Genomic DNA, 16,215 nt, shown 5'->3' with positions numbered 1-16,215 from the left:
GCTGAGGCAAGAGGATTGCTTGAGCCCAGGAGTTTGAGGCTACAGTGAGCTACGATCACACCACTGCACTGCAGCCTGGATGACAGAACAAGACCTTGTCTTAAAAAAACAAAACAAACAAACAAACAAAAAAAAGACCCACATTTGGGTATGGAAGGTACCTGACTTTTTTTCTCCCAAGTGGTTAGTTTAGTGGTTCTCAAACGAGTGTGTGTCTGAATCCCCTCGAGGGCTTGTTGGCCTGAGAATTTACACATCTGACATATTTCCTGGAGTTGCCTGTGCCGCTGGCCTCAGGATCACACTTCAAAAACCACTGGGTTAGCTGATGATCCTAATGCCACTTGTATGCCTTTCTCTTCTGATTTTAAATGCCATCTTTATCACATAGTAAATTTTATCTATATTGGATTATGTTGGGACAAAAATATATGATGGCGACATGTGAAAAGATACAGCAGCAAGCTTGAAGAGGCAGCCACTGGCCAAGCCAGAGATCATTTTAGCATCAAATCAACACCAGAGGCCAGGCACAGTGGCTCACAGCTGTAATCTTACAGCACTTTGGGAGGCCAAGGCAGAAGGATCACTAGAGCCCAGAAGTTTAAGAACAGCCTTGGGCAACACAGTGAAACCCTGTCTCCCTGTCTCTACAAATATACCAAAAAAAAAAAAAAAGTAGCCAGTGCACACCTGTAGTCCCAGCTACTCTGGAGGCTGAGGTGGGGGGATTGCTTGAACCTCAGGAAGCTGAGATTGCACTACCGCACTCCAGCCTGGGCGACAGAGCAAGACTCTGTCTAAAACAAACAAAAAACAACAACAACAACAAAAAAAGGCCGGGCGCAGTGGCTCACGCCTGTAATTCCAGCACTTTGCGAGGGCAAGGCGGGTGGATTAACTGAGGTCAGGAGTTCAAGACCAGCCTGACCAACATGGAGAAACCCCAACTCTATTAAAAATACAAATTAGCCGGGTGTAGTGGCGCATGCCTGTAATTCCAGCTACTCGGAAAGATTAGGCAGGAGAATTGCTTGAACCCGGGAGGCAGAGGTTGCGATAAGCAAAGATCGCATCATTGCACTCCAGCCTGGGCAACAAGAGCGAAACTCCATCTCAAAACAAAACAAAAAAAAGTTACACCAGAAACAAGTTATAACCCATGGAATAAAATCTGAACCCACAAGTAGAAGCTGATAATACATACCTACACGCATGCATACAGGAAAAGGGAAAGCCCTTCTTTGCACTATGCCAATTAATAAAGGCAGAAGGAAGGATGGAATTCAAAAATAAAAATGTATAGGCATCAGAGTAAAATCACTGGATGCAGAAACTAGCAGGTAAAGGTGTGATGAGGAATAGATATTTACATAGTCTCAAAGTATCTCCCTGTAAATTATAATACCTTTTCATTGTCAAGGGGAAACAGTAATTTTGCAGTAGAAAAACCTGGCAGACAGCACCCTAACTAAGTGATGAAAGTTAATGGCATCAATAATAAAACAAGCTGAGTCACGTGCTTCCAGATATGCTGCACTGAGAAGAACACAAAGTCACTCCTGGGTGTTCCTGCCAAGAATGCACACTCTGAATCTAACCATGAGGAAAAGCAGACGGCCCCAAGTTGAGGGGAATCTGCCAAATAATGTTTAAAATTTAGCTGGGCAGGGTGGCACACATCTGTGGTCCCAACTGAGAGGCCAAAGTGGGAGGATTGCTTGAGCCCAGGAGATAGAGGCTGCAGTGAGCCGTGTTCATACCACTGCACTCCAGCCTGGGCGACAGAGCAAGACTCTGTCTCAATTTAAAAAAAAAAAAAAAACTAAACTAAAAAAACATAGGGGTTGGGGGCAGGCACAGTGGCTCATGCCTGTGATCTTAGCATTTTGGGAGGCCGAGGCGGGCAGGTTACCTGAGGTCAAGAGTTCAAGACCAGCCTGGCCAATATGATGAAACCCCATCTCTACAAAAATTAGCTGGGCATGATGGCGGTGCCTGTAATCCCAGCTACTCGGGAGGCTGAGGTGGAAGAATCGCTTGAACCCAGGAGGCGGAGGTTGCAGTGAGCCAAGATCATGTCATTGCACTCCAGCCTGGGTGACAGAAAGATACTCCATCTCAAAAAAAAAAAAAAAAAAAGCGGTCTGTACTCTTCAACAATGCCAATGTCATGAAAGACATAAATACCCTAAGGAACTGATCCAGATCTGGATTTGAAGAGACAGGACAACTAAACACTGCATCTTGCATGAGGTCCTGGACTGTGACAGCTGGGAAATCTGAATTAGATTAACAATACTGCAAAAATGGTAAATTTCTTAGTTTTGTTAATTGTACTATAGTATCCTTCTCCTTTAGGAACTAGACACATCAGTAGTTAGGGATAAAAGAAACTCGAGGTTTGTAATTTACTCTAAAATGGCTCAGAAGAACACAGTGAAAGCAAATGTAGCAAATTTTAACAGTTGGGTGAAGGACACTGAGGAGTTCTTTGTTCTATTCTTGTAACATTTCTCTGAATTTGAATTTTTTATGTTTTTGAGACTGGGTCTGGCTCTGTCATCCAGACTAGAGTGCAGTGACACAATCACAGCTCACTGCAGCCTCTAAGTGCTGAGCTCAAGTGATCCTCCCACCTCAGCCTCCCAAGTAGCTGGGACTACAGTTGCATGCCACCATAGCCAGCTATTTTCTTCATTTTTATTTTTGTAGAGAGGGGGTCTCACTATAATACTGAGGCTGGTCTCAAACTCCTGGGCCCAAGCGGTCCTCCCACTTCAGCCTCCCAAGTAGCTGGGACTACAGTTGCATGCCACCATGCCCAACTATTTTCTTCATTTTTATTTTTGTAGAGACTGGGTCTCACTATAATACTGAGTCCGGTCTCAAACTCTTAGGCTCAAGAGGGCCTCCCACCTCAGCCTCCCAAAGTGTGGGGAGGTATGAGCCACCACATCCTGCTATTTTTTATTTTTTGTAGAGATGGGGGGTGGCATGGGTCTCACTGTGTTGCCCAAGCTGGTCTTGAACTCCCACACTCAAGCAATCCTCCTGCCTTAGACTCCCAAAATGCTGGGATTACAGGTGTGAGCCACCGCACCTAGCCTGAAATTACTTAAAAATAAAAAAACTGGGGAGGGAAAAAACCTACTTCAAGCTATATTCACCTCCTTGAAAAGAGGAGATTCTGGGAAAGCCAAAGTCTGCAGTGTTCCTGGGGAGAGCTGCAGGAGCTGGGAGCTACAAGAGGAAATTGAGTATTAGACCCTACCTGCTAACAATATAGGGAGAAATTAAGAGCAGCCAGTGGGTGGGGACAGATGAAACATGCTGGTAAGTCTTGAAGCTGCATTATGAAAATTATGTTTGAAAATTCCGGCCGGGCACACTGTCTCACACCTATAATCCCAGCACTTTGGGAGGCCGAGGCAGGCAGATCACTTGAGGTCAGAAGTTCGAGACCAGCCTGGCCAACATGGTGAAACCCCATCTCTACTAAAAATAGAAAAACTAGCTGGGCATGGTGGTATGCACCTGTAATCCCACCTGCTCAGGAGGCTGAGGCAGGAGAATTGCCTGAACCTGGGAGGCAGAGGTTGCAGTGAGTGGAGATTGTGCCACTGCACTCCAGTCTGGGCAACAGAGCGAGACTCTGTCTCAAAAAGAAGAAAGAAAAAGAAAATTCCTCTAGTAAAAAGATGTTAAGGCCGGGCGCAGTGGCTCACGCCTGTAATCCCAGCACTTTGGGCAAGGCAGGCAGATCACAAGGTCAGGAGATCGAGACCATCTAGCTAACACAATGAAACCCCATCTCTACCAAAAAAAATACAAAAAATTAGCCAGGCATGGTGGCAGGTGCCTGTAGTCCCAGCTACTCAGGAGGCTGAGGCAGGAGAATGGCGTGAACCTGGGAGACGGAGCTTGCAGTTAGCCGAGATCGTGCCATCGCACTCCAGCCCAGGGGACAGAACGAGACTCCGTCTCAAAAAAAAAAAAAAAAAGATATTAAAAACTCAATTGGCAATATCAAAAACTGGGTTCTACCCAGACATGACTAGAACTACCTTTAAGAGCCAAATCAGCACTTTTGGGCAAGCCTTCTTTGCAGCCATGGCCAGGGCAATGTCCCCAAAGAGACAGACAGCCCAGGTTGACCATCCGCCACTGCGGGAGTTGAGTGAAACCCTCCATTACAGCATCCCTCTACCAAAGGGAGGCAGAAAACAGCCAGCTGAGTTTCCCAGCCAATGTCCAAGTCCACCCAGGGGAAACAAGGGAGCAAATGAAAGAACAAATTCTGTCCGTGGAAGAGGAGAATGTCAGTTAGGGCAACCACTGTCCATCAGGTCCTTCCCCAGGAAAAGATGCTGCGGGAAGACTAGGCCACAGTGAGAGGAGTTACCTAACGCACTGTGACCAAACAGCTGTATGCACGATTTGACACCACTCTGCAAGCATTGTCAGCCCAGCAGTTCCATACCAAGAGCAAGGGGCAGGACCTTGGGGCTGAAATGTCCCATGTTAACGACAGCTTCCCCACTCCACCAACCTCAAAGCTTCTTTCTTTTCTTTCCTTCTTTCTTTTTTCTTTCTCTCTCCCCTCCCTCCCTCCTTCCCTCCCATCCTTCCTTCCTATCTCTCTCTCTCTCTGTCTCTCTCTCTTTCTCTTTCTGACAGAGTTTCGCTCTTGTCACCCAGGCTAGAGTCCGATGGCGCAATCTCGATTCACTGCAACCTCTGCCTCTTGGGTTCAAGTGATTCTCCTGCCTCAGCCTCCCGAGTAGCTGAGATCACAGATATGCATCACCAAGTCTGGCTAATTTTTTGTATTTTTAGTAGAGACAGGGTTCCACCATGTTGGTCAGGCTGGTCTTGAACTCCTGACCTCAGGTGATACACCCACCTTGGCCTCCCAAAGTGCTGGGATTACAGGCATGAGCCACCGTGCCTGGACACCCTCAAAGCTTCTGCATTTGTCTCATCCTAGAATTCCCTCCTGAAACAATCTCAGAACTGCCTTCCCTTTAGGCAAGACGGTCTCGCATCAGGAAACAGGGTCTCTGTGGTCCGTCTCTGAGATTCAAACCTCCCCATCTTAGGGAAGATTTGCAATTACCAGAAATAACCTTGCTCTGAATAGAAGGCTTTATGAAACGTGGCTGGAATGTTAGGTCCATGGGCTACGTACGCCACAGTCGTCCTAGAAGATTTGTTTTTCTAAGAAAAAGCCCACTGCCCTGTTGCGATCCACATTTTCCAACAGACTCTGATCTGATTTGCCTGCTGCCCAACCCAGCCACACGCACAATGTACTACGGCTGGTGCCAGCAACAGCAGCAATAGCTACAACCAATACCACAAACAATATAACCACTGGAAAACATAGAAAACAACCACTTAAATAACTCTGGGTTTGAAGATAAAATCACAACAGTAATTACAAACGAGCAGAGCACAGTAAAATTTACGAGATGGCAAATTGGCACAACACTAGAAAACTGATGGTGTCTACTAAAGCTAAGCATACAACCACCTTATGAACCAAAGCTCCTAGATGTGTACATACACAACAGAAAAGCATGTGTGTGTCCTTCAAAATACATGTCCAAAGAGTGTTTGTATCAGCTTTGTTCATGATGGCCAAAAACTGGAAACAACTCAAATATCTACCAGTAGGAGAATGGAGAAATAGATTATGGTGTATTCATAAAACAGAATACTACACCCAAATACAAAGACAGGTCATGGCCAGGCACAGTGGCTTATGCCTGTAATCCCAACACTTTGGGAGGCCAAGGCAGGCAGACCACCTGAGGTCAGGAGTTCGAGACCAGCCTGGCCAACATAGCGAAACCCCGTCTCTACTAAAAATACAAAAATTAGCCAGGCATGGTGGCAGGTGCCTGTAATCCCAACTATTCAGGAGGCTAAAGCAGGAGAATTGCTTGAACCCGGGAGGTGAAGGTTGCAGTGAGCCAAGACAGAACCATTGCACTCCAGCCTGGGCAAAAAGAGTGAAACTCCATCTCAAAAACAAAAAAACAAACAAACAAAAAAATCAAAGACAGGCCAGGCATGGTGGCTCATGCCTATAATCCCAGCATTTTTGGAGGCCAAAGTGGAAGAATCACTTAAGATCAGCCTGGGCAATATAGTGAGAGCCCATCTCTATTAAAAAAAAAAAAAAAGGACAGACTGTTTACACATGCAAAAAAATGGTCATATATCTTTAATCTCAAAGATAGAAAATGAAAAGCCAGGCATGACAAAACATACTGCATGTTCTCACTAATATGAAATTCAATACTAGGCATAGCTAAATAATAGTGATAGAAGTTAGAAGAGTGGTTATTTCAGGGAAGAGAAATTAACTAGAAGGGACAATGGGAAATTTCTGGGGATGCTAGAAATATTCTGTGTCTTGATGTGGGTGATGATTACACAGCTGTGGACCATGTACATACTCAAGTTGTAACACTAAGAATGTTTGGGGTTTGTTTTTTTGTTTGTTTGTTTGGTTTGTTTCTTTGTGATAGGGTTTTGCTCTGTCACCCAGGCTGGAGTGCAGCATGATCACAGCTTACTGCAGCCTCCATCTCCCGGACTCAAGCCATCCTCCCACCACCGCCTCTCAAGTAGCTGGGACTACAGGTGTGCAACACCACACCTGGCTAATTTTTTTTTATTATTTCTTTTTTGTAGAAACAGGGTCTTACTATGTTGCCCAGACTGGTCTCAAATTCCTGAGCTCAAGTGATCCTACCACCTCAGCGTCTCAAAGTGCTAGGATTACAGACATTAGCCACTGTACCTGGCTTCTCTTTTTTTTTTTGAAGAAAGAGTCTTGCTGTGTCGCCCAGGCAGGAGTGGAGTGTCACAATAACAACTCGCAGCAGCCTCAGCCTCCTGGGCTCAAAGCAATCCTCCCAACTCAGCCTCCCAAGTAGCTGGGACCACAGGCACACGCCACCACACCTAGCTAATTTTTTTTATTTTTTGTAGAGATGGGTTTTCACTGCTACATTGAAAGAAAAAAAAGTCAATATCCAGGGGGAAAATTCAAAGACAAGTACAAAGCAAACATGTTTTCATTATTAAACAAAAATGGACAAAGATAGACCGGGAGCGGTGGCTCATGACTATAATCCCGGCAGTATGGGAGACTGAGGCAGGTGGATTACCTGAGGTCAGGAGGTCGAGACTAGCCTGGCCAACATGGTGAAACCCCATCTCTACTAAAAATATAAAATTAGCTGGGCATGGTGACATGTGTGTGTAACCCCAGCTACCCGCTATTCGGGAGGCTGAGGCAGGAGAATCACTTGAACCCAGGAGGCAGAGGTTGGAGTGAGCAAAGATCATGCCATTGCACTGCAGCCTGGGCAAAAAGAGATAAACTCCATCTCAAAAGAAAAAAAAAAAAAAGACAAAGATAAATGCAGTAAGCTTTCCACGTGAAAAGCTATAAATGAATACATAAATAAAACAGATCTAGAGAAAATAGTAGAAAAATAAAGCTAAAGACAGAAATTAATATTACAAAATATGGTATATCTGACAAATCGAAGAAATTGTTTTATGTAAAATAAATTTAAAAGCAAAAATTAAAACCAAAAATGTTTAACTTAGTCAAGAAAAAAACTGGGGAAACACACAAATAGCAAAAACTTAAAGTAAGAAATACTAGAGACGTTTTTAAACTGAGAATGATATTTAAAACCCTTATTCTAATAAATGTGAAAATCTCATGAACCGATTTTCTCAGAAAAAAATGAGTTAACAAAATTGAGTTAAGACGAAACAAAAAAGCTGAACAAACCAGGAATTATGAGGGGGAAAACTGAAAAAAAAAGTCATCAAAGAATTATTTCAAAGCAAGATGCCAGACCCAGTTGGTTTTATGGGTGAGCTCTTTGCTGCACTCATGGAACAGATAATTCCCATGTTATAGAGCCTGTTCCCAAAGTTGGAAAGCACATCAATTTACTTTATAAAATTAGCTTGGCCTTGATTCCAAAGCTGACAAAAATAGACCAAAGCTACAGACAAATACCACTAATGAATACAGATGGAAAACCCCAATATAAAATATTAACAAACAATTCTAACAAAATTTTCAAGGAATAGTCTACCTTGAGCGACTAGGTATATTCTAGAAATTGTAAGATAATTACTATTAGGAAATTAATACAATAGATTTTTAAAAATCTTTTCTAGAGACAGGGTCTCACTCTGCTGCCCAGTCTAGAGTGCAGTGGCACAGTCATAGCTCACCGCAGCCTCAGAATCCTGGACTCAAGTGATCCTCCTGCCTCAGTCACCCAAGCAGGTGGGACTACAGGTGTACACCATCACACCTGGCGAATTTTTTTTTTAATTTTTAGTAGAGACAGGGTCTTGCTATGTTGTCCTGTCTGGTCTTGAACTACTGGCCTCGAGTGATCCTTCTGCTTCAGCCTCTCAAAGTGCTGAGATTACAGGTAGGAGCCACTGTGCCCAGTCGTGAAAATTAATATAATAATTTAAAGATGAAAAATCATATCATCATTCCAACAGTTGCTTAACAGATATTTGATAAAAAGTCAACACCCAACCTGGGCAACACAGTGAGATACCATCTCTTAAAAAAAAAAAAATTAAATTAGTAACACACCTATAGTCCCAGCTACTCCAGAGACTGAGACGGGAGGACTGCTTGAGCCTGGGAGGTAGAGGCCACAGTGAATGGTGATCACGCCACTGCACTCCAGGCTGGGCAACAAAGCAAGACCCGGTCTCAAAAAAAACTCAACATCCTTCCTGACTTTTTTTTTTAACCTGCAATGATTAATAAGTCAAAAAGATTCCCAGTCAGAAAGGTGCCAAAAATAAAATAAAAAAAGAAGAATAAAGAAAAAGGCTACTAATACCCAACCTTACACCTAGAAGTGATTTACTAAAGGGCATTTCTCTATCACCACTAAAACAGAAAGTTTTATGCAAAGCAACTAACACAAAATAGAAACATAATTATCTCTTAGGATTAACAAAATTATCAGTGTCACAACTCACATAAAAGTCTACCAAGCAGGCCAGGCGCAGTGGCTCACGCCTGTAATCACAGCACTTTGGGAGGCCGAGGTGGGCAAATCACCTGAGGTCAGGAGTTCCAGACCAGCCTGGCCTTCATGGTGAAACCCTGTCTCTACCAAAAATAAAAAATTAGGTATGGTGTCGGGCGCCTGTAATCCCAGCTACTTGGGAGGCTGAGACACGAGAATCGCTTGAACCCAGGAGGTGGAGGTCGCAGAGAGCCAAGATCATGCCACTGTACTCCAGCCTGGGTGACAGTGTGAGACTCCATCTCAAAAAAAAAAAAAAAAAAAAGTCTACCAAGCAAACTCAAAAGAAACTACTGCAAACCTATACTAAAGAACTCAGTAAACTGACAGATTACAAAGAAAATGCAGAAACAGCCGTCTACCAACAATACTGAGTTAGAAGACAGAATAAGAAAAGATCCCACTGAAAATAATATCAAAGCTTTTTAAAATTTAAAGTGGAATCTATTTAAAGATAACTTCAAAATTATTTGAATTAATTTAGAAACATTCCATGTTCCTAGGTGGGGAGATTCAGTATGAAAATTCCCCATTACATTAACTTTACATATGACAGGACTCCGTAAAATCTCAAGAAATTTTTTTGGAGTGCATGGGGAGTATGAAGAGGGGAGAGTCTGACGAAATTGTTAAGGTTCATCTAGTGATGTGATGTATGCAAAGAAAAGAAGCAAGAAGACTTTGGGAAAAAAAGAGAAACTTAACTGCCAGGTATTAAAACATAATTTTACAACAGCTTAGACAGAGTGATTTGGAAAGGCTAATAAAACAATAGATTAAATGGAAAGTCCCTAAGCAGGCCCAAGTACACATATGTTTTTAATATAAGCTGAAGCAACTCAAGTCATTTGGGAAATAGATGGATTATTCAATAAGTAGTGCTAAACCAATCAGTTACATATTAGGGAAAAAAATAAATTAGATCCCTACTCATACTGGGCACAAAAATAAACTCATTTGGATGCAGAATTACATGTGAAAAAATAAAATCATAAAGACCTAGGGAAAAACAGAGGTGACCATTTACCTCATCTCAGAAGGGGGAATGCCTTCCAAAGCATGAAAGAAAATGCTGAAAACATAAAGGGTGACAGATTGGACTACAAAAAGTTAAAAACATACTAAGTTAGAATGCAAAAGAAAAATGGGAAAAACATTTACCAATGGTAAGACGAAGAATAATAACCTTAACATATAAAGAGTTATTTCAACACCAAAAGAGAAAAATGCACACTTCAATATAAAAATGAGCAAAGGACATGAATAGGGCAATAAACACTTTTTTTAATCATTCAGTATCCTTCAACAAATCATAGCTTTAAAAAATAGGGTGGAGGCTGCTCTGCCTATGGAGTAGCCATTCTTTATTCCTTTACTTTCTTTTTTTTTTTTTTTTTTTGAGACAGAGTCTTGCTCTATCATCCAGGCTGGACTACAGTGGCACAATCTCAGCTCACTGCAACCTTCGCCTCCCAGGTTCAAGTGATTCCCCCGCCTCAGACTCCTGAGTAGCTGGGATTACAGGCACTCGCCACCACACCCAGCTAATTTTTGCATTTTTAGTAGAGACAAGGTCTCACTGTGTTGGCCAGGCTAGTCTCGAACTCCTGGCCTCAGGTGATCAATCCGCCTCTGCCTCCCAGTGCTGGGATTACAGGTGTGAGCCACCACGCCCTGCCTTCCTTTACTTAATAAATCTGCTTTCACAAAAAAAAAAAAAAAAAATTAGGGTGGAAGTAGGGGACCTCAGAGATAGAACAATCAATGAATGGACATTCCCAAACCCAGGTTCAAGCAAACCAAATGTAAAACTGAAAAACGACATGTTTGAGAAAAATGGTGAAACTATGAACAGGTTATTGGACATAAATAGGAATTCATGTCACTATTGCTAGATGTGATAATGATATGGTAATTGTGTAAGATAATGTTCTTTTTTTTATGTAAATGTTTCAAAGTAAAAAAAAAAATAGAAAAAAGTAGAATTAAAATAAAGAAAATGTCCTGTTTTAACAAGATGCATGCTGAAGAATCTAGGATAATATGTCAGGACATCTAGAATATACTTTAAAATACTTCTTAGTGAAAGGCCAGGAGATCAGAGCAAAAGAGTAAAAAATAAGAAAATAAAAATAATTCATCCAAAAAGAAAAAGAAAAAGAAAATCCATCATAATGTTGATAGTTATCAAATAGGAAAAAAAAAAGGTGGTTTTCTTTTTTTACAAGTAATATCCAATATATGCCAAGGTACAATACAGACCAGCAATTTCAGCCACTGCTGATGGGAAGGTAAATTGTACAGGTCTCTTAAGTATCCTTTATTTGAAATGCTTGGGACTGGAAGTGTTTCAGATTTCAGATTTTGGTATATTTGCACATACATAATAAGATATCTTGGGCCAGATGCGGTGGTTCATGTCTATAATCCCAGCACTTTGGAAGGTCAAAGTGGGCAGATTACTTGAGGTCAGGAGTTTGAGACCAGTCTGGCCAACATGGTGAAACCCTGTTTCTACTAAAAATACAAAAATTAGCTGGGCATGGTGACAGACACCTGTCATAATCCTAGCTACCTGGGAGCCTGAGGCAGGAGAATCACTTGAACCCAGGAGACAGGGGTTGCAGTAAGCTGAGATCGCGCCACTGCACTCCAGCCTGAGAGACAGAGCAACACCCTGTCTCAAAAAAACAAAGGAAAGGAAAGAAAAGAAAAATCTTCTGATGCGTGTTACAACACGAATAAGCCTTGAGGACATTATGCTGACTGAAATAAGTCAGTCATAAAAGGACAAATACTGTATGGTTCCACTAACATAAGCTACCTGGAAAAGTCAAATTCACAGAAGCAGAAAGTAGAGGGGTAGCTGCCAGGGGTTGGTGTGACAGGAGGAGAGGCAGTCATGGTTTAATGGGCACGGAATTTGAGTTTTGCAAGGTGAAAAGAGTTCTGGAGATGGATTGTGGTGACGGCTGTACAACAAGGTGAATGTACTTAACACTACTAAACTACACCTAAAACTTATAAACAAGATTAATTTTACATCATGTGTATTTTATCACAACTAAAAATAAATGGCCGGGCGCGGTGGCTCAAGCCTGTAATCCCAGCACTTTGGGAGGCCAAGACGGGCGGATCACGAGGTCAGGAGATCGAGACCATCCTGGCTAACACGGTGAAACCCCGTCTCTACTAAAAAAAGTACAAAAAACTAGCCGGGCGAGGTGGCGGGCGCCTGTAGTCCCAGCTACTCGGGAGGCTGAGCCAGGAGAATGGCGTAAACCCGGGAGGCGGAGCTTGCAGTGAGCAGAGATCCGGCCACCGCACTCCAGCCTGGGTGACAGAGCGAGACTCCGTCTCAAAAAAAAAAAATTTAAAAAAAAAAATAAAAATAAATAAATAAATAAATATAGGCCGGGCATGGTGGCTCACGCCTGTAATAACCCAGCACTTTGGGAGGCCGGGGCGCGCGGATCACAAGGTCAGGATATCGAGACCAGCCTGGCCAACATAATGAAACCCTGTCTCTACTAAAAATACAAAAATTAGCCAGGCATGGTGGTGGGCGCTTGTAGTCCCAGCTACTCGGGAGGCTGTGGCAGGAGAATCGCTTGAACCCAGGAGGCGAAGGTTGTGGTGAGCCAAGATTGCGCCACTGCACTTCAGCCTGGGCAACAGAGCAAGACTTCATCTCAGAAAATAAATAAATAAAAACAAAGATATATTGATACATTTTTAAAGAGAAAAAGGCATATTGCAAAATATATTCATGTATAACCTCAATTTAGTTTCACTGATGTCATAAACATCAATGTATGTCTACAAACATAAAAGAAGATCAGAACAAGGATCTGAGGGGAAAAAATTATTTAAAAGATAAAAAGCTCAAAAATGTATACGTCAAAATGTTAACAATAGTCAGGAATAGTGATGCACGCCTGTGGTTCCAGCTACTCCGGAGGCTGAGGCAAAAGATGGCTTGAGGCTGGGAGTGTGAGGCTACAGTGAGCTGTGACCGTGCCTGTAAACAGCCACTACACTCCAGCCTGAGCAATATAGCGAGATCCCATCTCAATTTAAAAATTAATTAATTGGGCCGGGCGCGGTGGCTCACGCCTGTAATCCCAGCACTTTGGGAGGCCGAGGTGGGCAGATCACAAGGTCAGGAGATCGAGACCATGGTGAAACCCCGTCTCTACTAAAAATACAAAAAATTAGCCGGGCGCGGTGGCGGGCGCCTGTAGTCCCAGCTGCTCGGGAGGCTGAGGCAGGAGAATGGCGTGAGCCCGGGAGGTGGAGCTTGCAGTGAGCCGAGATCACGCCACTGCACTCCAGCCTGGGCGACAGAGCGAGACTCCGTCTCAAAAAAAAAAAAAAAAAAAAATTAATTAATTGGCCAGACGCAGTGGCTCACATCTGTAATCCCAGCACTTTGGAAGGCCAAGGCAGGCGGATCACTTGAGCTCAGGAGTTCCAGACCATCCTGGCAACATAATGAGACCTACTCTCTATTAAAAATATGAAATACAGCCAGGCCATGGTGGTGTGTGCCTGCAGTCCCAGCTACTAGGGGGTGAGGGCTGAGGTGGGAGGATCACTTGAGCCCAGGAGCAGAGGCTGCAGTGAGCCGAGATCGCACCACCGCACTCCAGCCTGAGTGACAAAGTGAGAAACCTGTCTCAAAAAATAAATAAATAAAATATAAAAATAAAAATTAATTAATTAAAGTAAAATCCCTCTTTTTTTTTTTTTTTTTGAGACTTGCTCTGTCACCCAGGGTGGAGTGCAATGGTGCAATCTCGGCTCACTGGAACCTCCACCCCCCAGGTTCAAGCGATTCTCCTGTCCCAGCATCCTGAGTAGCCAGGATTACAGAGCCTACCACCATCCCCAGGTAATTTTTGTATTTTTTTTAAGTAGAAACAGGGTTTTGCCATGTTGGCTAGGCTGGTCACAAACTCCTGACCTCAGGTGATCCACCGACCTCAGCCTCCCAAAGTACTGGGATTACAGGCATGAGCCACCACACCCAGCCATAAAATTGCTTTTAAAAAAATATTAAGAATAACTATCAGGCTGGGCACAGTGGCTCACGCCTGTAATCCCAACACTTTGGGAGGACGAGGCAGGCGGATCACCTGAGGTCAGGAGTTCAAGACCAGCCTGGCCAACATGGTGAACCCTCATGTCTACTAAAAATACAAAAATTAGCTGGGAATGGTGGCACACAGCTGTAATCCCAGCTACTTGGGAGGCTGAGGTAGTAGGATTGCTTGAACCTGGGAGGTGGAGGTTGCAATAAGCCAAGATTGTGCCACTACACTCCAGCCTGGGCAACAAAGTAAGACTCCATCTCAAAAAAAAAAAAAAGAAAAGAAAGAAAAGAAAAAACAGTACAGTAACTATTACTAAGTGCTGTGATTATGGGCAAATTTTGTTTTCTTTGTGTATCCATGTGCTTTTCTGTAGCTCACAATTTCTCCGAGGACTTTTGCTAACTGAAAGCAAAAGCATATTGGCTGGGCAAATGAAGAAGAAAAAAGGACCCTCATGCTGGTTGTTGCATCCTAATGTGAGGCTATCCACAAGTAGATTTCCAAATACTGAAATAAATAGAATTCTCCCTGATGATCAAATTACAAAAGGCTGGCTGGGGTTTGGGAAAATAAACACCAACTCAGAAGACAAAGCAATCAGGGAGTTCTCTGCAGGATTAAAGTGGAGGCACATCTCTGGTTTTAAACAGTTCCTCGGGCCAGAATGGGTTCAGCACATCTCCATGTGCCCAGCAGAAAAGAAAAGACCAGAGGAGGCTCAAAGACCTTTCAAGTGGCCCATTGCTTAAAAGGAAAGGCTTGGAGAGAAAAGAAAGACTCTTAAATGAATGCAACACGCTCGCTAGGACGCAATGCTCCCTGCCCCCACTTCTCTCTTAAGCTACATCCACTTTCAGAAAATACTTTCTAGACATCAAGAGAAAAAGGAGCCTTTCTTAACATGCCATTCATTCGCCACATATGGTACCACTCTGAATAGAGGCCTTATGAAGGAGGGTCCAATACCACAGCCATGGGCCATGCCACTGACCACAAACAGCAATAAATAGATGAGGATTTATATGTCTGTGACGTAGAGGCACGTTGGCTAATTCAGATGGCGCGTCCATCACGTTCTAACATCCAGTAAATGTTTACTGAATGCCAAGTAAGCACAGGGCACTATTTGTAAAACTATCCCAGACACACACGTGCACACACGCACACAGGCACGCACACACACACATATACGTATATACACAGCTCCTTTGTTCTGTTTTAGGGCTGAGGCTAGAAAAGCAATGATTTAGGCTAGAGGCATTTGACAGTTTCATTCAACATATCACACATCTCCTGCAACGGGAAGAGCAGCAAAGGCAGACAGAAAGTTTCCAGTCCCTAAGGAAGGGTCAAGGGCAACACACCACTGCATCCCATTGCTACAGGCCCTGGACAGAGAGGGCTAAACTCTGCAGTGGAGGCAGAGAGGAGCCCTCAGCCTTCCTAAAACTCCAAATTCAGCATCCAAGGAGAACAGAGGTACCGCAGCCCCAGTCCTGGGGGAAACTGCAACACCAGGTTGATGTGCCAGGTCCTCCCATCCCCATCAATGAATCACGTCGGCACCCCCTTCATCATACGTACTTTTGCCCCCATTGTTCTTCAAGACGTTGGAGAGGTTGACAGACGCGGTGCCTAGCAGTTCATTTCTCAAGGTATGGCAGCTCCAGACCTTTAAATCTAAATGACTCTGGGCCGTGACATTCCTGGAAAACAAATACCGGATTCATTACATCCAAGCAGATCATTCCTATAACTTAGAAGAAAACATTTAAACTAAACTGCTGACATCTTGGGGAGGGGGAACCAAAACAGGCAGACACCCACATATTTCCTTTCCCCCACAAAAGCTGACCCTGTAACCCTCTAGCTAATAATGAACGCTCTATGAGCTCAATGGTGCAGGAACGCCTAAAGAGAGGCACGTTGGGTACCATAGGCAGAAAAAGTCGGAGGTGCCACCGGGAATCTGTACCTCCTACAACCCCCTCGGAGCACCCTCTCTCTTTCCCCAT

The 16,215-nt window shown here is 43.5% G+C and overlaps 1 protein-coding gene across 2 annotated transcripts in view; it reads right to left on the bottom strand.

Moving 5' to 3' along the window:
* The window catches only part of LOC105491347 (WW domain containing E3 ubiquitin protein ligase 2), a 181,207-nt gene that overhangs the window by 128,811 nt on the left and 36,181 nt on the right, over positions 1–16,215 (bottom strand). For both annotated transcript variants that reach the window (XM_071084849.1, XM_071084850.1), the window contains exon 4: positions 15,785–15,906. In XM_071084849.1, coding sequence (XP_070940950.1) covers positions 15,785–15,906 — 122 coding nt within the window. The remainder of the gene's footprint in view (positions 1–15,784; positions 15,907–16,215) is intronic.

This window comes from Macaca nemestrina, chromosome 18 (genome assembly GCF_043159975.1).
Source record: "Macaca nemestrina isolate mMacNem1 chromosome 18, mMacNem.hap1, whole genome shotgun sequence".
NCBI lineage: Eukaryota > Metazoa > Chordata > Mammalia > Primates > Cercopithecidae > Macaca > Macaca nemestrina.
This window is presented reverse-complemented; position numbering and strand designations above follow the sequence as displayed.